The 21577-nt window shown below is 69.4% G+C and overlaps 1 protein-coding gene across 1 annotated transcript; it reads right to left on the bottom strand.

Annotated features, from left to right (window-relative positions):
• Positions 1-57: 57 nt before the first annotated feature.
• On the bottom strand, positions 58-20661 carry PRR12 (proline rich 12). The gene is made up of 14 exons (XM_074937624.1): positions 20551-20661; positions 15733-15845; positions 14799-14960; positions 10935-14305; positions 9983-10499; positions 8730-9040; positions 8226-8342; positions 7736-7869; positions 7237-7631; positions 4567-4692; positions 3872-3969; positions 3502-3630; positions 3294-3389; positions 58-486 (listed from the first exon to the last, which is right to left on the bottom strand). The coding sequence occupies exons 1-14, from the start codon at positions 20634-20636 to the stop codon at positions 346-348; spliced, it is 5796 nt and encodes a 1931-aa protein (XP_074793725.1). The 5' UTR covers positions 20637-20661; the 3' UTR covers positions 58-345.
• Positions 20662-21577: the final 916 nt, after the last annotated feature.

Raw genomic sequence — 21577 nt, 5'->3', positions numbered from 1 at the left:
CCCAGCCGCGGGGGGGGGGGGGGCTCCCCCCATCCCCATACAGAGAAAGGAAGCTGCTAAATAGACATTTATACATATATATATAAATAAAATTTCTCTGTATGGGAGGGGGAACCGGGGGGGGCAGGCCCATAGACCCCAGGGCCACACTCACCTCTGGGCATGTTCCCCCCTGCCAGGGCCACAGCCACCCCAAGCCAAGGTGGGTGTGGGGGGGTCTGTCCTGGAGATCACCACCACCAACGGGGGGGTGGGGAGCGGGACCCCCAATGCGCCCCCCCGGGCCCTCGGTCCAAAGCCCTCCCCGGCCCGGGGGGCAGGGCCTGCGCCGTGGGAGAGGGGGGGTCACGCGCACTTGGTCTGGGCTTGTGTCAGGAGGTCGCTGAAGGAGTCAAAGAGCTTTTCCAGCCAGGGCTGGTTCCGCATGCACTGCTGGACCACCTCCTCCTGGCCCAGGTCCGCGTCCTGCCCCTCGATGGCCGACGTCTGCGGGGAGAGACGCCATCAGCGGGGGGGCCGGGGCTGGGGGCACCGGCAGGGCCGGGAGTGAGGGGCACCGGCGGGGCTGGGGGGAGCCCAGGACTAGGCTGGCAGGGGGCTGCGGGGCGGGAGTGAGGGGCACCGGTAGGTCTGGGGCAGGGCAGGGATTGCAGGAGCTGGGGGGGAGGAATGGGAGGCAGGGCAGGGGGCTGGCAGGGGGCCAGCGGGGGGCTCACCTCGTCCTTGCAGCGCAGGAAGGTGTGGTATTTGTAGTGATGGAGGGAATGGTGCAGGGGGCAGGCGGGGGGCCGGCAGGGGGCAGGCGGGGCCGGTGGGGGGCCGGCAGGGGGCAGGCGGGGCCGGTGGGGGGCCGGCAGGGGGCAGGCGGGGGGCTCACCTCGTCCTTGCAGCGCAGGAAGGTGTGGTATTTGTAGTGATGGAGGGAATGGTGCGGGGGGCAGGCGGGGGGCCGGCAGGGGGCAGGCGGGGCCGGTGGGGGGCCGGCAGGGGGCAGGGGGGGCCGGTGGGGGGCCGGCAGGGGGCAGGCGGGGCCGGCGGGGGGCAGGCGGGGGGCCGGCAGGGGGCAGGCGGGGCCGGTGGGGGGCCGGCAGGGGGCAGGCGGGGCCGGTGGGGGGCCGGCAGGGGGCAGGCGGGGGGCTCACCTCGTCCTTGCAGCGCAGGAAGGTGTGGTATTTGTAGTGATGGAGGGAATGGTGCAGGGGGCAGGCGGGGGGCCGGCAGGGGGCAGGCGGGGGGCCGGCAGGGGGCAGGCGGGGGGCCGGCGGGGGGCCGGCGGGGGGCCGGCAGGGGGCAGGCGGGGGGCAGGCGGGGGGCTCACCTCGTCCTTGCAGCGCAGGAAGGTGTGGTATTTGTAGTGATGGAGGGAATGGTGCAGGGGGCAGGCGGGGGGCCGGCAGGGGGCAGGCGGGGGGCCGGCAGGGGGCAGGCGGGGGGCTCACCTCGTCCTTGCAGCGCAGGAAGGTGTGGTATTTGTAGTGATGGAGGGAATGGTGCAGGGGGCAGGCGGGGGGCCGGCAGGGGGCAGGCGGGGCCGGTGGGGGGCCGGCAGGGGGCAGGCGGGGCAGGCGGGGGGCCGGCAGGGGGCAGGCGGGGCAGGCGGGGGGCCGGCAGGGGGCAGGCGGGGGGCTCACCTCGTCCTTGCAGCGCAGGAAGGTGTGGTATTTGTAGTGATGGAGGGAATGGTGCAGGGGGCAGGCGGGGGGCCGGCAGGGGGCAGGCGGGGCCGGTGGGGGGCCGGCAGGGGGCAGGCGGGGGGCAGGCGGGGGCTCACCTCGTCCTTGCAGCGCAGGAAGGTGTGGTATTTGTAGTGATGGAGGGAATGGTGCAGGGGGCAGGCGGGGGGCAGGCGGGGGGCCGGCAGGGGGCAGGCGGGGCCGGTGGGGGGCCGGCAGGGGGCAGGCGGGGGGCTCACCTCGTCCTTGCAGCGCAGGAAGGTGTGGTGTTTGTAGTGATGGAGGGAATGGTGCAGGGGGCAGGCGGGGGGCCGGCAGGGGGCAGGCGGGGCCGGTGGGGGGCCGGCAGGGGGCAGGCGGGGCCGGCAGGGGGCAGGCGGGGGGCCGGCAGGGGGCAGGCGGGGCCGGTGGGGGGCCGGCAGGGGGCAGGCGGGGCCGGTGGGGGGCCGGCAGGGGGCAGGCGGGGCAGGCGGGGGGCCGGCAGGGGGCAGGCGGGGGGCTCACCTCGTCCTTGCAGCGCAGGAAGGTGTGGTATTTGTAGTGATGGAGGGAATGGTGCAGGGGGCCGGTGGGGGGCCGGCAGGGGGCAGGCGGGGCCGGTGGGGGGCCGGCAGGGGGCAGGCGGGGCCGGTGGGGGGCCGGCAGGGGGCAGGCGGGGGGCTCACCTCGTCCTTGCAGCGCAGGAAGGTGTGGTATTTGTAGTGATGGAGGGAATGGTGCAGGGGGCAGGCGGGGGGCCGGCAGGGGGCAGGCGGGGCCGGTGGGGGGCCGGCGGGGGGCAGGCGGGGGGCTCACCTCGTCCTTGCAGCGCAGGAAGGTGTGGTATTTGTAGTGATGGAGGGAATGGTGCAGGGGGCAGGCGGGGGGCCGGCAGGGGGCAGGCGGGGCCGGTGGGGGGCCGGCAGGGGGCAGGCGGGGCCGGCGGGGGGCCGGCAGGGGGCAGGCGGGGGGCTCACCTCGTCCTTGCAGCGCAGGAAGGTGTGGTGTTTGTAGTGATGGAGGGAATGGTGCAGGGGGCAGGCGGGGGGCCGGCAGGGGGCAGGCGGGGCCGGCGGGGGGCAGGCGGGGCCGGTGGGGGGCCGGCAGGGGGCAGGCGGGGCAGGCGGGGGGCCGGCAGGGGGCAGGCGGGGGGCTCACCTCGTCCTTGCAGCGCAGGAAGGTGTGGTATTTGTAGTGATGGAGGGAATGGTGCAGGGGGCAGGCGGGGGGCCGGCAGGGGGCAGGCGGGGCCGGTGGGGGGCCGGCAGGGGGCAGGCGGGGCCGGTGGGGGGCCGGCAGGGGGCAGGCGGGGGGCTCACCTCGTCCTTGCAGCGCAGGAAGGTGTGGTATTTGTAGTGATGGAGGGAATGGTGCAGGGGGCAGGCGGGGGGCCGGCAGGGGGCAGGCGGGGCCGGTGGGGGGCCGGCAGGGGGCAGGCGGGGCCGGTGGGGGGCCGGCAGGGGGCAGGCGGGGGGCTCACCTCGTCCTTGCAGCGCAGGAAGGTGTGGTATTTGTAGTGATGGAGGGAATGGTGCAGGGGGCAGGCGGGGGGCCGGCAGGGGGCAGGCGGGGCCGGTGGGGGGCCGGCAGGGGGCAGGCGGGGCAGGCGGGGGGCCGGCAGGGGGCAGGCGGGGGGCTCACCTCGTCCTTGCAGCGCAGGAAGGTGTGGTATTTGTAGTGATGGAGGGAATGGTACAGGGTGAAGAAAAACGACTTTTCCACGTCGACCTTGAACTCCTGGGGGGCGAAAGGGGGGGGTCAGTCGGGGGCTCCAGCCCCTCCCCCGCAGCCATGCTCCCCCCCCAGCCCCGCACACCTGCTGCGGCCCCCCCCCCGCCCCCGCACCCACCTGGGGTTTGGACACGCTCTTCTTCAGCTTGTTGAGGGTCTTGCGGTTGTAGGGCTGCCCCGTGGGGCGCAGCCTCACCAGCGCCTCGCCCGGCTCCGCCTGCAGCTGTGGGAAGGTGTGCAGCGCCTCCTGGGGGGGGACGGGGGTCACAGCAGGATGGCGGGGGGGGTGCCTCCTGCACACGGCGCCTAGGTTACAGGGTCCCCCCCCCCCCCCACAGGTGCAAAGAACCCAGTCCCCCCTCCCAGCCAGGGCCCCCCCCAGCCAGCCCTAAGACTCCCCGGCACCTTCTCCCCAGCCCCCGAGTCCCCCCCCAGCCCCAGCGTTCCTGCAGCCAGCCCCCAAGGGGCAACCCCCCGGCGCCCCCCACCTGCAGCGCCGGGTGCAGTGACACCCGCTTCAGGACTTTCTTCTTGTGGTCGTTCAGGATCCCGTCGATCTTGCGCATGGGGGGCAGGTACAGCTCGTCTGGGGGAGGGGGGCAAGAGGGCAAAGGTTACTGGCCACCCTCGGTTCACCCCCGCCCCCCCCCCGTTGCAATGCAGCCGTCAGGAACCACCCCCCTCCCTCAGTGGGGGACAAGTACCCCTCCCCCAGCCATGTCTGTGTGTGGGGGGGGGGTCAGGGCAGATTTCCCCCTTCCCTGGCTGGGGGGAGAGGGGGGCAGGCTCCCAGTCGCGGGAGGGAAACGGGGGGACTCCCAGCCATGGGGGGCAGGGCAGGCCCCTCAACCATGGGGGGGAACAGCGGGGGCTCCAGCAGTGGGGGGCAGGGAGGCAGGGCAGGCCCCCAGCTGTGGGGGGCAGGGAAGCAGGGCAGACCCCTCAGCCATGGGGGGCAGGGCAGGCCCCCCTGCCATTGGGGGGTCCCAGCCATGGTGGGCAGGGGGGCAAGGCAGGCCCCCCAGCCGTGGGGGGAGAATGGGGGGCCCCAGCCGTGGGGGGCAGGGCAGGCCCCCCAGCCGTGGGGGGAGAATGGGGGGCCCCAGCCGTGGGGGGCAGGGCAGGCCCCCCAGCCGTGGGGGGAGAATGGGGGGCCCCAGCCGTGGGGGGCAGGGGTACCCACCGTTGGTGTCCTCCAGGGCCTGGATCATGTCGGGGTCGAGGGCCGTGCTGACCAGCATCTCCACGTAGCTCCGGTACATTTCCTTCATCGCCCGCGTGTTCAACACCCGGCCCATCGGCACCCGCTCTGGGGGGGGGGGGGCACAGCTGTGAGGGGGGGGCCTGGCTATGCCCCATGGCCAGCCCCCCCACTTATACCTCCACACCGCACAGAGCAGCCCCCCACCGGCATCCCCGCAGCACACCAGCTCCTACCTGCCAGCCCCCGCTCTGGGCCAGAGCCCCCCCCCAAGTCAGACCCTGCCCTCCCCAGAGTCTATAGTCCCCCCCAGGGCCCAGAGCGCCCCACCCCCACCCCCAGGGAATAAGACACCCCTCTGGTCCCAGAGCCCGCCCCTCCCCCCAGAGTCTATAGTCCCCCCAGGGCCCAGAGCCTGGCCCCCCCGCCCCCCAGTCAGGCCAACAGCACAGAACCTGTCCTCTAGTGGTGAAGCAGGAGAGCACCCCCCCCCATCCCGCAGTGAGGCTCATTTGCATACCGCCTGCTCCAGCTCACCCTGTTGGTGGGGACAAGGGCACCACCCACGGGTGGCCAGAGGGGTCCAGGAATTGCCCGAAGTGGCAAACTCCAGGGGTTGCCCCGGCTCCCTCCCATGATGCGAAGTGCACGGGACGTGAAAGGGAAAGGTGTGCGGGAGCGCAGGGCACCGGAGATAATGGGTCACTCTAAGCAGTCTGTCTGTGGGCCCTCATTGGATAGCCCGAATAAAACCCCACCACTCCTCGAATCCAGCTTCAAGGGGGGGAGGGAGCTAAGAGAACAGGGCCCCCAGCGAGCTCCCCCACCCCCCCAGCCAATCCCAGCTCCCAGCCACCAGAGATTCAGGGCCACCCGGAACCGGGTCCCTGCCCGTCCTGGCTCATAGCCACATCCCCTGGCAAGGAGTTCCGCAGGTTAACGGTGTGCTGGGTGAAGAAAGACTTCCTTAGCTTCGTTTTAAACCTGCTGTCCGTTAATGTCATCGGGTGACCCCTTGTTTTTGTGTTTTGAAAAGGGGTAAATAACACTTCCCTAGTCACTTGCTCCACACTGCTCATGAGTTTATAGATCTCTCTCATATCCCTTAGTCGTCCCTTTTCCCAGCAGAACCGGCCCCAGCTTTTTCACCTCTCCTTGTATGGAAGCTGTTCTGCCCCCTAAGAGGTTTTGTCGCCCTTCTCTGCCACCTCTTCCGTTCCAGTACGTCTGTTTTGAGATGGGGCGACCGGAATGGGATGCAGAATTCGAGGCGTGGGCGTGCCATGGATTGATGGAGCACCGTTAGGATATTTGTTCTCTTGTGAGCAATCCTTTTCCAACACGCTGCTCGCTCTTCTGACGGCTGCTGCCCACCGAGTGGACGTTTGCAGAAAACGACCCACAATGACCCCCGGAGCTCCTGCTTGAGTGGGAACAGCTAATTCAGGCCCCAGCCTTTGGCACGTAGAGTGGGGATGCTGTTTCCAATCGACCCAGAATGTCACCGGCAGCTCGGTGAGGTCCCTTTGCAACTCTTCGCAGCCTGCTTTGGACTGACCTATCCTGCGTCATTTGGTGTTGTCTGCAAACTCGGCCGCCTCCCTGGTTCCCCCTTTTCCCAGCTCACTTATGCCCAAGTTGAGCGGCGCTGGGCCTGGTGCGGATACCGCTAGTCACCTGTCTCCAGTCTGAAAACAGACCCTTTATTTCCTGTCTTTCCCCAGTTACTGATCCATGACGGCCCTTCCCCCTTATCCCATGACAGCTTAGTTCGCGTAAGAGCCTTGGGTGAGGGACCTTGTCACAGGCTTTGTGAAAGTCTAAGGACTATGGCTCCCCCTTGTTCACATGTCGACCCCCTCGAGGAATCCTAATAGATGGGTGAGGCGTGATTTTCCTTTCCAAAAGCCAACGCATCACGTTCATCTCTGTGCCGGATCATGCTCTTCTTTACTACGGCTTTAACCAGTTTGCCCGGCACTGGAGTCAGGCTCGCTGGCCTGGAATTGCCAGGATCGCCCCCCTGGAGCCTTTTTTAAAAATCATGAGCTGCCCTCCAGCCGCCTGGTCCAGAGGCTGAGGTAAGCGACAAGCGACGCTCTGCAGCGAGTAGTACTGCAGAGTCCTATCCGAGATCCTTCCGAACTCCAACGGCCTTGTCTTCCTTGAGTGGTCCCTTCGCACGCACGTCACTCATTGATTGTTGGTCAGTCTTCCTGATTCTCACGTACTTAAAAAACCGTGCCGTTCATTTTTGTGTCATTTGCTGGTGGCTCTTTACAGTCTCTTTTGGCCTAACGATCCTTTTCCACTTGACTTGCTGGTGTTTAGGCTCCTTTCCTCACTGGGATTTGACTTTGTAAAGGACGCCGTTTCCCCTCTCACCTCCTCTTTCACTCTGGGGGCGTTTTCTCTGGTTTGCTATTTTTCTTTCTCTGGGGTTTGCATGTGGGGTTTACCCAGGCCTTTCCTGCACCTGGGGTGACCCCAGTAACAGGGAGAAGAGGACGGGGTGGGATTGGAGCTGGGCGGAGGAGCCCTGGGGCCGGCTGGCGGGGCGGGACCCATGTGGCTTGAACCGACCGGCCGGAGCTGGGTACCGGCACTAAGACTCCCCGCCCTCCCCTCCCGCCGCGCGCCCCCCAGGCTCACCCTCCTCCTCGCTCTGCTGCTCCGGGCTGGACTCCGAGTCTGAGGAGGACGCCACTTCCTTCAGCCATTTTTTCCTCTTCTTCGGGGGCGGCTCCGCCTTCACCTTGGCGGGCTTGGGCTTGGGCTTGGGGCCGCCAGCCGGGCTGGCCTTGGGGGGGGCAGGCGCCGGGGGCTCCGGCTTCTCTGCTTTGGGGGCCTTGTCGGCCTTGGCCGGCTTCTCCGCCCGGGGCGGCTTCTCGGCCCGCTCCGCCTTGGGGGGCCTGTCCGGCTTGGGGCCCTTCTCCGGCTTGGGGCCCTTCTCCGGCTTCTCCGCCCGCTCCGACGCCTCCGGCTGCTTCTCGGCCTTGGGCGGGGCCGGGACCTTGGGGCCCGAAGTCTTGGGCTGGTTTTGTCTCCTGCACGGGGCGGGAAGGGAGCGGGGGGCCCGTTAGGCACCGAAGGCCGAGCCCGGAGCAGGCAGGAAACACGCCCCCCCGTCCCTCTCTGCACCCCCCCTCACCTCACAGCCTGCAGCGGCCGGTGCCAGGGCTTCTTGGAGCAGACGCGAACGTAATCCTTCTTGTTGATGTTCTCCAGGAACTTCACGTAGAGACGCTGGTAGCGGTTCTTGGCGTCCCCGAAATAACCCAGGTACTGGGGGGGGGGAAGGGGGGGCAGCAGAGATCAGGGAGCGAGGAAAAGCAGGGGAGGGGGGAGGCTGCTCCTGGGGGTGTCTCCGACTCCCGTGTCCGAAAGGGGAGCTGGGAACGGAGACGGAAACTTCTTTCCCCAGTGTCCCCACCCCCATTGGGCGCGTGGCCCCCCCGGTCACCCCATCCTCACAGGGCACAGCCCCCCACCCCCCGATCTCCCCTCCCGCCACGAGCATCCCCACTTGGGGGTTGCGCAGGAAAAGCCCTAGGCTGGCTCGTAGTGGGGCACCAGGGGTCTGTCACGGGGGGGGGGGGTCACCCCCAGGCTCCGGCGAGGGAGGTGCAGGGGACACTCACGTTGCTGGTGGCACAGAACTGCCGCTGCCCGTCCTTGATCTCGGGGGTGAATTTCTGCAGCAGGGCTTTCTGCACCCGCCAGATGGGGGGCGGCTCCCGGCCCGTCTGCAGCGCCAGCTAGAGACCGGGGAGAGGGGGGGGGTCACTCGCTCCCGACCCGCAGCCCCCTGCCAGCCCCGCCCTGCCCCCCCAGCCCTGCCGGTGCCCCTCACTCCCAACCCACAGCCCCCTGCCAGCCCCGCCCTGCCCCCCCAGCCCTGCCGGTGCCCCTCACTCCCGACCCGCAGCCCCCTGCCCCCCCCAGCCCTGCCGGGGCCCCTCACTCCCGACCCGCAGCCCCTGCTAGCCTGGCCCTCGGCTCCCCCAGCCCTGCCGGCGCCCCTCACTTCTGACCCACAGCCCCGCCCCAGCCCTGCCGGTGCCCCTCACTCCTGACCCGCAGCCCCTTGCCCCCCCCCCCCCAGCCCTGCCGGCGCCCCTCACTCCTGATCCGCAGCCCCCCACCTTGAGGGCCTGGATGTCCTCCACGCGGATGACGAACTCGTCGCGTTCCCGGAAGATCCCCTCCCCTCCGCTCTCGGCCTCCTCCTCATCCGTCTCACCGCACACGGCTGCCGTCTCCTGCTTCTTGGCCAGGTGCAGGGGCCGCGCGTCCTCCGGCTCCTCCAGCTCAGGGGAGGCCTGGGCCGGGGGCCCCACGGGGGGCGGCGGGGGGGGCTCGGGGGGCGAGGCCGGGGAGGCGGCTGGGGGGGGCTCCTGCTGGGAAGCCTCGGAGGGGGCCGGGCTGGGCAGCTTCTCCTCCGCCGTGGGGGCGTCTGTGGGTGGGGGGGGAGGGTTAGCGCAGGTGGGGGGGGATGAACCCTCTTACCCAGCATGCTCTGGGGCACCCGTCCCATCCCCGGGGGTGCGTGTAGCTACAGGGGGCAGGGGTGTCGGGGGGGCGCTCTCTGGGGGATTCAGGGGTGGGGATTGGGGGTCCCGGGGGGAACCCCCGCGGGGACAGGGCCATCCCCAGGGGGATATGGGGGACCACAGTGAGTGGGGGGGGATCTAGAGAACTGGCAGCACTGTAGTGGGGTGGGGGGCGCCCCGGGAGGACAATTGGGGCACCCCAAAGGGTTTGGGAGCACTCCATAGCAGGGTGCAGAGGATTCAGTGGTCTCAGGGGCAAGAGGGGACCTGCCGCAGAGGGAGGTGAGGATGTCCCAAGGATGCAGGGGGAGTGGGGCAGGGGAAGGCCCCAGAGGTGCTGGGGGACACAGAGCAGGGGGATGCTGGGACACCCCAGAGGACGTGGGGTGGGGAGACGCATGGGATTACAGGGCAGGGGAGCACGCAGGGCAAGAGAGGACACAGCGAGACAGAGGCTGGGGAGACACCCCAGGAGGCCACGGGGTGAGGATACGTGGGGGGACGCAGGACAGGAGAACTCCCCGGGGGGACATGGAGCAGGGGAGGATGTGGGGGGAGGAGAAGTGGGCCGGGTGATTCTTCCGGGGGGAGGGGAGGCAGGGATCCCCCTGGGCGGATGTGGGGGGATATGGGGAGGGGAGGAAGCTTGGGGCGGAAATGTGGGGGACCTGGGGCCAGGGGACACCCCAGGGGGACGCGAGATGGGGGATTCCCCCGGGCGGAGGCAGGGGGCCCCGGGCTGGGGGAACCCCCAGAGGGAGGCAAGGGAACCCCCCAGGGGGAGGCGGGGGACCTGGGGCAGGGGAGCCCCCCAGGGGAACGCGGGGCGGGCACGCGGCACCCACCGGCCCCGTCGCCCTCCTTGCGCTCGGCCGGGTCGTCCAGGGCGGAGATGGCGGAGGAGATGCTCTTCTGCAGGTCCTGGTTCTTGCCCACCGAGTCCTCCTCGTCGGAGGAGAACGAGGGCAGCGTCTCCAGGTTGCGTTTCAGCTCCTCGTCCAGTCGCTTGCAGGGACTGGTGCAGCTCATGACGAGCCCCTCGCCCTCGGCCCCGTCCAACGCCCCCGGCAGCAGGGGGGGTGCCAGGCCGAAGGGGGGCTGGGCCGCGGGGGGCCGCGGGGTCTTGGGGGGGCTGGTGGCGGCCGTGGGCAGCTGCTGCCGCTTGCCCGACTTGAGGAAGTCCAGGAAGGAGGCCATGAAGCCCGACTTCATCTCCGGCTGCTTCTCCTCCACCTCCCGGATCTTCGCCTTGATCTTCTCCCGCGTCTGGCTGCTGTCCAGCCCGGCCTCGGGGGGCGCCGGCCCGGAGGGGGCCGGCTCTGCCGGGGCCCCCTCGCCGCCCTTGGGCACCGCCAGCTTGATCTGGGGGGAGAACGGGGCTCAGGGGCGCTGCGGGGACGGCCCCAGACAGAGATGCCCCTTCTCCAGGCTCCCTGCCCTCCAAGAGCCCACCACCACCCCCAGCCCCCCGGGAGCCCTCTGCCCTGCCCCCCAGGAGCCCACCACCGCCCCCAGCCTCCCGTCCTGTCCTCGGGAGCCCTCGGCTGCCCCCAGCCCTGTCCCCCAGGAGACCTCGGCTGCCCCCAGCTCCCCACCCTGCCCCCCAGCCAGGGCCCCGCCCCCTCACAACCCCTCCCTCCCCAGCCAGAGCCCTGCCCACACAAAGACCCTCCTGTCCCAGCCAGGACCCCACTCCCAGCCCCTCCCTCCTCAGCCAGGGCCCCTCCCTCAACACCCCTCCCTTCCCCCCCAGCCAGGGCCCCTCCCTCCCCAACCAGGTCCCTGCCCCCCCATTACCTTGAGCGGCTTGAGGGGCTCCACGCCAGCCCCTCCTTCGCCCCCCTCCTCGCCCCCCTTTTTCCCCCGCCCCCGTCCCCTGCCCCGGGGCTTCTTGGCCCCGTCGGGGGGCAGGACGCCGTGGGGCTCGGCCAGGGGCCGGATGCGGGGCCGGCCACGGGGCCGGGGGGGCCCGTCCCGCTTGGGCTTGGTGGGCTTGCGGCCCCGCTTCTTGGGGCCGTCGGCGGCGCTGTGGTGGGGGCAGAAGTCGATGTCACCCATGGGGCCAAGGCTGGGCCGGGTTCGGCAGCTGGAGATGAGGTCGGGCAGCAGGTCGGGCAGGCGCCGGCTGTTCAGGCGAATGTCGGCCGGCACGTCGGCCTTGTCCTCGTCATCCTGGAACTCGTACTCCTGGGCGTAGGCCTTCTTGGGGGGCTGGAACGGGGGGTCCCGCTTCTTGAGCAGGTGGAAGGAGGTGGTCTTCAGCAGCTTCTTGGGCTTGGAGGAGCAGAAGATGGGGGAGGTGAGGCCCGGCTTGGCAGCCCCCTCCGGCCCACCGTGGCCCGCCTGGATCAGCCCCAGCGGCTCGGCGTTGACGGTGGAGGGCAGCTCGTGTTTGACCGGCTCCATGGCCAGGTGGGAGCCGTCCCCGCCCTCGCCGGGGCAGTAGCCCTGGTAGCCCTGGCCGGCCGGCAGCATGTCATAGCCGCCGGCCCCGCCCTTCAGGCCCTCGGCCCGCTCCAGGCTGGGGGGCTCGTCCTCCCCGCAGCCCGGCTTGGGGAAGTCGTCGGGGCCGCAGGCCCCCGGCCCGAACATGTCCTCCATGCCGGGGAAGAAGCTGCGGTCCTCGTCCTGCAGCAGCGAGTCCGGGAAGCAGATGGAGGTGAGGGGCACGAAGCGCTGCTTGGAGCCCTGCGGGCTGGGGCTCTCAAACTGGTCCTTGGCCTCCAGCTGGGCCTGGGGCACCTGCTGGGAGGAGTCGGGCTCCAGGCCGGCCCCGCCCTGGCCCAGGTGGGACTCCAGGCTCAGGTCAGGCTCCAGGAAGTCCTGGATCTCCTGGGACTGGCCCAGCACCTCCATGTTCTCGGCCTGCAGCTGGCCCTGCAGCTGGGGCGACTGCTGGGGGTCCAGGCCCTGCGAGCGCACGTGCGCTTGGTGCAGGTGGGCCTCCAGGGCCTGCAGCTGGAGCTGGGGCGAGGGGGGCTCGGGCGGGTGGAGGCGCTGGGGCTCCAGCAGGTGCACCTTGGCCCGGGGATGCAGCTGGCTCTGGGTGTGCGTCAGCACCGACTGCAGCAGCTGGGACTGCTGCTGCTGCTGCTGGGGGGGGGGCAGGGAGAGCTGGGGCAGGTCGGGGGACGAGTCCAGCAGGAGCGGCGCCCCCTGCTGGCCGGGCAGCAGCTCCATAGGCGGGGGCTCGCCCACCATGCGGTGGGGCTGGGGGCCGTGCTCGGGGGTCTTCTGCAGGTAGGAGTGGGCCTGGCCCAGGTCCTTGGCCCCGGCTTGCAGGTGCTCCACCGACTTCTTCATGTCCTGGGCGTAGCTCTCCATGGAGCCGGCCTGGTGGCTGTAATGCACCACGGAGGTGGCGAGCGCTTCTGGGGTGGAGCGGGCGTGGGGCCGCTCCCCTTTCTTCTTCTCCTTCAGGCCCTGCAGGGAGAGCTCCAGGCCCTGGCTGTCCAGGCTGGAGTTGGTGCGGATGACGCTCTGCAGGTGGTAACGCTCCTCCGACTTGCTGAGCCCCCCGTAGGCCAGCCCCTTGCCCCCCCGCTCCTCGCACTGCACCAGCCCCTCGGCCGGCCCCCGGGGGGGCGGCGTCTGGGACTGCAGCAGGTGCTGAATGAGGAAATCCTCGTCCTCCGCCCGCTCGGCCGCCAGCAGGTCCGACTCGGCCTTGGCCTTGCCGTAGGAGGCCGCCCGCTCCACGCCCGGGTAGCTCTGCCCGTGCGCCGGCTGCAGGAAGGAAGGCGACAGCACCGACGTCAGGTATTTCTGGGACTGGCCGGGCGAGTTCACGCTCTGGGGCCGGGCGGCCGTGGGCGACTGCAGGGGCCGGCCGATCTGCGACGGGCTGGAGTCGGGGAGGCTCTGCCCGTGGGCGTAGCCGATGGGCTGCGGGTGGCTGGGCATGGCGGGCGAGTGGCCGGTGCTGTAGCTCAGCGAGGGGCTGGCGGTGGGCATGCCCTGGGAGTGGGCCGGCCCGTAGCTGGGGGTCTGGCTCACCGAGACGTGGGGCTCGGCCTGGACGCTGTAGCCCACTGTCGACAGCCCCTGCAGCTGCTCCGGGGAGTAGGCCTGGCTCTGGCTCACGCAGGGCTGCAGCCCCTGCCCGGCCTGCCCGCCCTGCCCCCCGGGCTGGGCCTGCCCCGTCCCGTAGCTCTGTGCCTTGCTGACGCTGGTCAGGTCCTGAGCCTGGCTGCCGCTGAACTGGGAGGCCTGGCTGACGGAGGAGAGGCTCTGGGGCTGGCTCACGGCGTAGCTCTGGGGCTGGCTCATGGACAGCAGGCTCTGGGGCTGGCCGGGCGAGTAGGCCTGGGACTGGCTGGCGATGACCGAGCTGGGCTTGGCGACGGAGACGGAGAAGCTGCTTTGGCACTTGGGGGTGGCGGTGGAGCGGGGGGTCTGGCGGGAGGCAGAGTAGCTCTTGGATTTGGAGGAGGAGCCGGCCGCGGCGCCCGAGTAGCCGGGCGACTGGATGATGGGCCGGTAGCTCTGCCCCGGCTCCTGGCGGGGGGCCTGCGGCGGCTTCTGGGAGCCCTCGGAGCCGGCGGGCGAGGGCTCGCCCAGCGGGCTGCAGGAGAGGCCGGCGCGGTGGGACATCTGCTGGTAGCTGCCCCCGCAGCTCAAGTAGTGCTGCAGGGAGTGGGCGGCGGGCAGCTGGGGCTGGGTGCTGGAGGGCCGCTGGTAGTGTTTGATGACGCTGTCCTGCCGGGGCATGGCCCGCTCCATGGAGGCAGCGGGTGAGCTGGAGAAGACGGAGGCGTTGTACAGCTGCGAGGACTGGTCCGAGGGGGGCCCCAGGGAGGACGAGAGCAGGTTGAACTGGGAGGGCAGGTGGCGGGAGGCCGACTCCTGGGCGCTGCGGTAGGCCGAGCTCTGGGAGGGCAGCCCGGTGCCCAGCACGGCGCTGCCCAGCCGGTCGAAGCTCAGGGAGGAGGGCACGCTGGCCTGGGAGGGTTTGATGTGCAGCAGCGGGTCGTGCGGGGACAGCAGCCCGTTGGAGCTGGGGCTGAAGGCGGCGTCCGGCAGGCTGAGCGAGGAGCTGACCGGGAAGCTGCGCCCGCTGAAGGAGGCCGGGTGCTGGTAGGCCGACAGCGCCGAGGATGACGGGAAGGTGCCCGAGCCGGGGATGGCGCCCGAGATGAAGAGCTCAGCCGGGGCCGGCGTGTGCATGGCTGGGGGAGAACGGGGGGCGGGTCAGAGACAGGAGCGGCACCCGCCTGCACCCACATCCCCCGCCTGGGACGGGGGGCACTCACAGGCACCCAGGGGCCTCTGCCCCAAGGCCCCCTTGGGGAGATCTGGGACCTACAGTGGGGCTGGGGTTTGAGTCCAGTCCAAGCCCGGCTGGAGAGGGGGTTGAACAGGGGTTGGGGATAAGGGGGGCAGCCAGGGCCTGGCTGAGGGGCGGGGCTAAAGGGGGGAGCCCAAGCCTGGCTGAGGGGCGGGGCTACGGCGGGCAGCCGGGGCCTGGCTGAGGGGCGGGGCTAAGGCGGGCGGGCGGGGCTAAGGCGGGCAGCCAGGCCTGGCTGAGGGGCGGGGCTAAGGTGGGGGCTGGAGCCTGGGCCTAGCTGGAGGCAGGGCTAGAGTGGGGCATGCCCCGCCCCTGCTGACAGTGTCCCTGTACAGGCCCCGCCCCCTGAGGGGGGTCTCCCCACCCCCACATACCTGTCTGCCAGGAGGGGGTGCGGAACTGGGAGAGCAGTGAGGAGGCCGAGGGGCCGGGCTGGGGGGCCCGCGACTCCAGCGCCGAGATGAGGTTCATGACGGAGGCATCGGGGGTGGCGCTGCTGGCGTGATGGAGTCCGGTCTCGAAGAGCCCCGAGAGACCTGGGGGGAGAGACAGTGAGGAGGGCACAGACGGACGGTGGAGGGGCAGACGGACAGACAGGGGAAATGGGACAGACAGATGGGGGAGGGGCAGATGGGCAGGGCAGACGGGGACAGAGTCAGGCAGGGGCAAGACAGATGGACAGACGGGGGATAGAGACGGGGAGATGGGACAGACAGACAGACGGGAGCAGGGCAGACAAACAGACCGGGGACAGAGACGGAGAGATGGGACAGACAGACCGGAGACAAAGACGGGGAGATGGGACAGACAGATGGGAGCAGGGCAGACAGACAGACCGGGGACAGGGCAGATGGACAGACCGGGGACAGAGACAGGGGCAGGTCATTGTGGGAGTGCTGGCAGGACAGACTGACAGAGGGGGACAGGCAGAGAGGGGAGAAGAGCGGGAGGGAGGACAGACAGGCGGAGGGCACCAGACCTACGGATAAAGGGGGCAGAGCCGGGGGAGGGGCAGGTGGCCACGCAGACAGCCAGGGACAGGCGGACGAGGGGCCACAGAGAGACAGGTGGGCGGGAAGGAGAAGACACACTGCAGGAGGGGCACACGGCCAGGAGGACGGACGGACAGACACGCAGGGGGAGGGGCACACGGCCAGGAGGACGGACGGACAGACACATAAGGGGAGGGGCACACGGCCAGGAGGACGGATGGACGGACACGCAGGGGGACAGGCACACAGCCAGACAAACAGACATGGACACACGGACAACGGCCGGACACACGAGCGGGAGAAGACGGAGACGTACCTGCGGGGTGGTGGTTCGTGGCGTAGCCCTGCAGGGGGTGGGGGGCGGCGTAGGCCTGGCGGTGCAGAATATCCGTGTCGGGATGGGACGTCCGGGACCCGCCGTACACCAGGCTGGGGGCGAGGGAGGGACAGCGTCAGTGACAGTCATGCCCCCGCACACCCTGCCTCCAGCTCCCAGGGGGCAGGACATGGGGCCTGTCCTCTCTAGGGGGCGCCAGCTCCCATCTGGCCCCAGGGCAGGGACAGGCTGGTGCAGGGTGGCAGGGAATGGGGCCTGGGGCCTTTCCCCTTGGCGGGGGGGAGAGGGGGGCGCCAGCCCCGTCAGTGATCCCTCTGCCGTGAAGAAGGGGCTTTCACCAGGGATTCCCCCCCCTCCACGTGTGTCTCCCCCCCTCAGTTGTGTCTCCCCCCAGCATGCGCTGGAGAAGCAGAACCCGCTCCATGGATCCCCCCTCCACAGCCCCACGGCTCCTCGGAGAAGCGGGAAGATTTCCCTCCATCCCCCTCCCAGCATCTGGCACAGGAGTGTGGTGACAGAAGGGCATTCTGGGAAACGTAGTCCCTGGCCCTGGCCACAGATGTCTGATCCCCCCCCCCCCCCCACTCCCCCGGCACTTTCCAGCTTCGCTGACGGCACTGGAAGGAGCCTGGCACCAAAACGGAGCCGCAGAGCTCCCCCCATCCCTGCCATGCCCCGCCCCGCCCTGCCAGTGCCCCTCACTCCTGACCTGCAACCCCCTGCTCCCCCCAGCCCTGCCCTGCCCCCCCAGCCCTACCAGTGCCCCTCACTCCCGACCCGCAGCCCCCTGCTCCCCCCAGCCCGGCCCTGCCCCCCCAGCTCTGCAGGTGCCCCTCACTCCAGACCCGCAGCCCCCTGCTCGCCGGGCCCTGCTCCCCGAGCTCTGCCGGTGCCCCTCACTCCAGACCCGCAGCCCCCTGCTCGCCCGGCCCTGCCCCCCCAGCTCTGCCGGTGCCCCTCACTCCAGACCCGCAGCCCCCTGCTCGCCCAGCCCTGCCCCCCCAGCTCTGCCGGTGCCCCTCACTCCCAACCCGCAGCCCCCTGCTCGCCTGGCCCTGCCCCCCCAGCTCTGCCGGTGCCCCTCACTCCCGACCTGCAGCCCCCTGCTCGCCCGCCCTGCCCCCCCCCAGCTCTGCCAGTGCCCCTTACTCCCAACCCGCAGCCCCCAGCTAGCCCAGCCCTGGGCTTCCCTCCATCCCCGAGAGGTGTGAAGACAGATTTAGATATTTCCAACCACCTACTAAGCAGAGAGAACTGCCCAGCTGGGAACCGTACCCCGATCAGATCCTAAGCTCTGCCCAGCAAGTACACCCCCTCTCCCCGTCACAAGAGAACCCAGGAGTCCTGGCTCTCAGCCACCCCCTGCTCTAACCACAGAACTCCTCCGCTCACAGCACTGAACCGCTCGGACTCTCCGTTCCTCCTGGCGCCCATGGGCCACGGTGGGGCACGCAATGCTGCCAAGGCCCACGCTGGACAGGCGCAACCAGGAGCTGAGGGATCCATGCACCATGCAGCCAAGGCACGGCCCAGGCTGCAGGGCCCTGGGGCATGCAGCCCCTCGATGCAACCGGCTGCGGACGGATGCAGGCATGAGCCACGGCAAAGCTGCAGCTTCTACAGAGAGGCATATGAACGTGCCAGGCGCATGCAGAATGAGGTATGCGCCGTGGCACGAATGCATGGGATTTGCCAGGGTCCAGGCCCGCTGAGCGATGCATGCACTGCGGTAAATCCATGCACTACGTGGCTGCAATCCCCTGTAGAAGGGCGGATGCAACAGGCAGTGAATGCAGGGGCTGCGCTAAGGTGCCCCTGCTTTGAGAGAGAGATGCAGGCACCACAGCAATTGCATGCATCATGGGATGCGACCTGCTGCAGAGAGACGCATGCACAATTGCATGCATCATGGGGCTGTGACCTGCTGCAGAGAGATGCATGCACAATTGTATGCATCATGGGGATGTGACCTGCTGCAGAGAGATGCATGCACAATTGCATGCATCATGGGGATGCGACCTGCTGCAGAGAGATGCAGACATCACAGCAAATAGATGCATCACTCAGGTGCAAGAGAGTTGCAGCTAGCATGGAAAATGCATGCACCATATGGATACAACTGCCTGCAAACACAAGCAAAGGAATGTCCTATGAGGCAAACCTCCCTGTGGTAGGATACACACCCATGCAGGAAATGCATGCACCCAGGGACCTCCTGGCAGAAAAATGCATGCACCACTGTAAATGCACAGGCCTCGGAGGTGCAAAAACCCACAGAGAGCTGCCTGCACCCTTGCAAATGCCTTCACCAAGCAGGTGCGTGCCCCATGTGGTAAATGTCTGCACCATGCTGGGGAGCAACTGCTTGCAGAGAGATGCAAATGCATGCATTATGCACATGCAACTGCCTGCAGCAGGATGCATGCGCCATGCAGCAAACGTCTGGGCTGGGCAGGGGCCCGCACCTGCAAGGGAAGGGGTGTGCCACACAGGTGCAACCATCAGCAAGAGGGTGCAGGCGGCACCGAAAAGTCCCTTCACCATCCAGAGGCAACTGCGTCTACCATGCACGCCCCAGACAGCACCCCAGCGCATCTCTGCGCTGTGCAGCAGATGCAGGGGCCATGTCGGGGGGTTCTGCTCGCTGAGAGATGCCTGCACCTCCCCACCCGCCTCCAGGACACATGCAGCTGAGCCCCAGCATGCACCGAGGCAGCAGTGCAGCCGGCAAGCAGGCCAGGCGGGCACCACCCTGCACAGCCCCCCCCCGAAACGCCCGAAACGCATCCCACAAGCAGGCAAGAGCCCAGTCTCTGAACCCCAATGCCCTGCCCCCAATCCCACTAGGCCCCACTCCCACAGAGGAGTCCTGGCTCCCAGCCCTCACCCCCCCACTCTAACCACTAGACCCTTCTCCCCTCCCAGAGCTGGGGTTAGAACCCAAGAGTCCTGGCTCCCAGCTGCCCCCCCCCCGCTCTAACCACTAGACCCTCCTCCCCCACCTTCCAGCTCCTGGAACCAGCAGCTTCCACTCACGGGGGCTCTGCTCGGGGGTGTCACACAGAGATTGGTGCCAGAAGGGCTTCTGGGGGGCAGAACGCAGACGCCACTGGGGGTGTGGGGAACAGCCAACGCCTGGGGGGGACTGCGTCCCGTCTCCCCTCCAGGGTGGGTGGGAGGTCACACGCTCACCGCCGCCCCCTGCCCAGGGGGACACCCCCCCCCAGCCCTCATTCTGTCAGGGGAGCAGCCCAGAAACCCACAAACTCATCACACACCTGGGTGTTGGGGGGGACGCAGGCTCCTGCCCCCCATGCTGGAACCAGTGGGGCCGGCCACAGGGGGACAGAGCTGAGCCAGAGGAAAAGAAACCCCCTCCCCCAATGGCCTCCCCACGCACCTCCCTTTCCCCCAAACATTTTCTCACCCCCCCCACGCACTCCCCCCCACCAATGCAGTCGCACAGCACAACTCCGCAGGGGGGCAACTCTCAGACCCATGGTCCACAGAGAGACACCAAGAGCCAGGGAAGGTCAGAGCCTGCAGCAAAGCCAGGGAGAGAACCCAGGAGTCCTGCCCCCCGCCTCCCCTGTGGTAACCACTAGACCCTACTCCCCTCCTAGAGCCGCGAGAGAACTCAGGAGTCTTGCCCCCCCTGCCCCCACTGTGGTAACCACTAGACCCCAACCCCCTCCCACAGTCAGGAGAGAACCCAGGAGTCCTGGCTCCCAGCCCACCCATGCTCTAACCACTAGATCTTACTGCTTCAGACACGTTCAGAGAAAGATCTCTCAGCCTGAGATGTCATGGTACCTTCTAACGCCTCAGGGCTTCCTTGGGCCTAAGGTACAGGGACCATACACCGGGTGCAGGGAGATGTGGCCACCCCTGGGGTGGGGCACAGCTGCTGGAGAACAGCTGGGCAGCATGGGTCCCCCCCAGTTGCAGCTATGGGACTCCTGAGTTCTATTCCTGACTCAGGGAGGGGAGGGGTGTCTAGTGGTTTGAGCTGGGGAGTGGGCCTGGGAGCCAGGACTCCTGGGTTCTGTCCCCAGCTCCGGGAGAGGAGTGGGGTCTAGTGGTTAGAGCGGGGCGGGGGGAGAGCTGGGAGCCAGGACTCCTGGGTTCTGTCCCTGGCTGTAGGATGGGAAGGGGTTCTAGTGGTTTGGAGCTGGGGGAGGAGGGGAGAGCTGAGTGCTAGGACTCCTGGGTTCCATTCTTGACTCGTCGTCTGACCTGGGGGGTCTGCACTTGGTCTCTAAGGGGGGGTTCCCGGAGCCCCTCCACCAGCGGCTACACCCCCAAATGCCTCCCAGCACCCCGGTGTGGGTTGGTGCTGCCCAGGGCCTGGAAAAGGCCCCGCTTATCCCAGCCCCCCACCCTGGCCCCATCCCCATCCCCTGCTCTCTAAGAGGCCTATTGGGGGGCAGGGGGATCCTCATCCTCCGCCTCCCCAGCTGGGGGGGGGCCCCAGGGTCCTGACAACCGCCCCGTGCCAGATGGGCCGGGGAAGGGGCCCCCCTCTCCGAAGCTGAGCCCGGCTTGGCACAGGTGTGTGCAGGGGGGGGACGGGGGACGACCCTGGGCCCGCCACCCCCGTGCACGGAGTTGGGGGGGCTCCCTTCCCCGCACCCCCGTCCCCATGCAAAGGCTTGGGCCCCCCCAATGCACCCTCGCCCCTCCCTTTTCCCGGGGGGGCCCAATCCCGGCAGGCCGCGGCGCCACCCCCATTGCGCCGCGCCCGGGTCCCCCCGCGCCCTCTCCAAGCCGGCGCCGTGCGCCCCCGGGGCCGCTCACCTGGCTTTGGCCGAGCGCTCGTAGCTCCATCCCGGGCCGGCGCCCAGCGGGTCCCCGAAGCCGGCGCTGGGGTAGTTCCTGTCCATGGGGCCGGCGGCGGAGGGGCGCAGGGCGCGCGCCCCGGGGGCCCCCAGGTGCCGCGCCTCGGCCTGTGCGCCCCGGCGCGTCCCCTGCAGGGGCGGGGGGGGGCTCGGCGGGGAGGGGGGCTCGGGAGGGGGGAGCTGCCGGAGGGGGGGGGTCCCCCCGCCGCTGCGCCCTCCGCTGCCCCCGGCCGGGGCCCGCCCGCCTGGCTGGCTCAGGCCCCGGGCTGGCGGCGCTGGCGCTGGGGCTGCGGGAGGCGGCGGCCGCTGGCGAGGCGGATCATGGTGCAGCCATGTTCGCTGGGTGTCTCTGTCCGCCCCGCTTCCTCCCACAATCCCGTGCTGGGGGGAGGAGAAGGGGGGGAATGAGACAGAGACGGGGGAGGAGGGAGAGAGACGGGGGGGGGGGGTCGTCGGGGATGGAGGGAGTGTGGGGCGGGGAGACTGGAGGAGGGTGGGAGTGGGGCAGAGACGGAGGAGAGAGGGAATGGGGGGAATGGGGTAGGGTGGAGGAGGAGAGAAGGGTCAAGGAAGGAGGGAGTGGGGCAGAGAGGAGGAGGGAGGGGTGGGGCAGGAGGGAGTGGGGCAGAAAGAGAAGGAGGGAGGGGATGGGGCTGAGAGAGGAGGGAGGGGTGGGGCAGGAGGGTGTGGGGCAGAGAGAGAAGGAGGGAGGGGATGGGGCCGAGAGAGGAGGGAGGGGTGGGGCAGGAGGCAGTGGGGCCGAGAGAGGAGGGAGGGGTGGGGAAGGAGGGAGTGGGGCAGAGAGAGAAGGAGGGAGGGGATGGGGACGAGAGAGGAGGGAGGGGATGGAGGGAGTGGGGCAGAGAGGAGGAAGGAGGGGTGGGGCAGGAGGGAGTGGGGCAGAGACAGAGGAGGATGGTGGATGGAGGATCAGGACGACAGCTACATACTTGGTACCTGTGCCACACACACACACACACACACAC

This window comes from Natator depressus, chromosome 23, assembly GCF_965152275.1.
Source record: "Natator depressus isolate rNatDep1 chromosome 23, rNatDep2.hap1, whole genome shotgun sequence".
In the NCBI taxonomy this organism is placed as follows: domain Eukaryota; kingdom Metazoa; phylum Chordata; order Testudines; family Cheloniidae; genus Natator; species Natator depressus.
This window is presented reverse-complemented; position numbering and strand designations above follow the sequence as displayed.

Coding starts and splice junctions, on each gene's coding strand:
- PRR12 (XM_074937624.1), bottom strand. CDS start 20,636: ATGGACAGGAACTACCCCAGCGCCGGCTTCGGGGACCCGCTGGGCGCC. Junction 7,870..8,225: donor AGTTCTGTGCCACCAGCAAC/GTGAGTGTCCCC, acceptor CCCCCCCCCCAG/TACCTGGGTTATTTCGGGGA. Junction 3,390..3,501: donor AGAGCGTGTCCAAACCCCAG/GTGGGTGCGGGG, acceptor TTCGCCCCCCAG/GAGTTCAAGGTCGACGTGGA.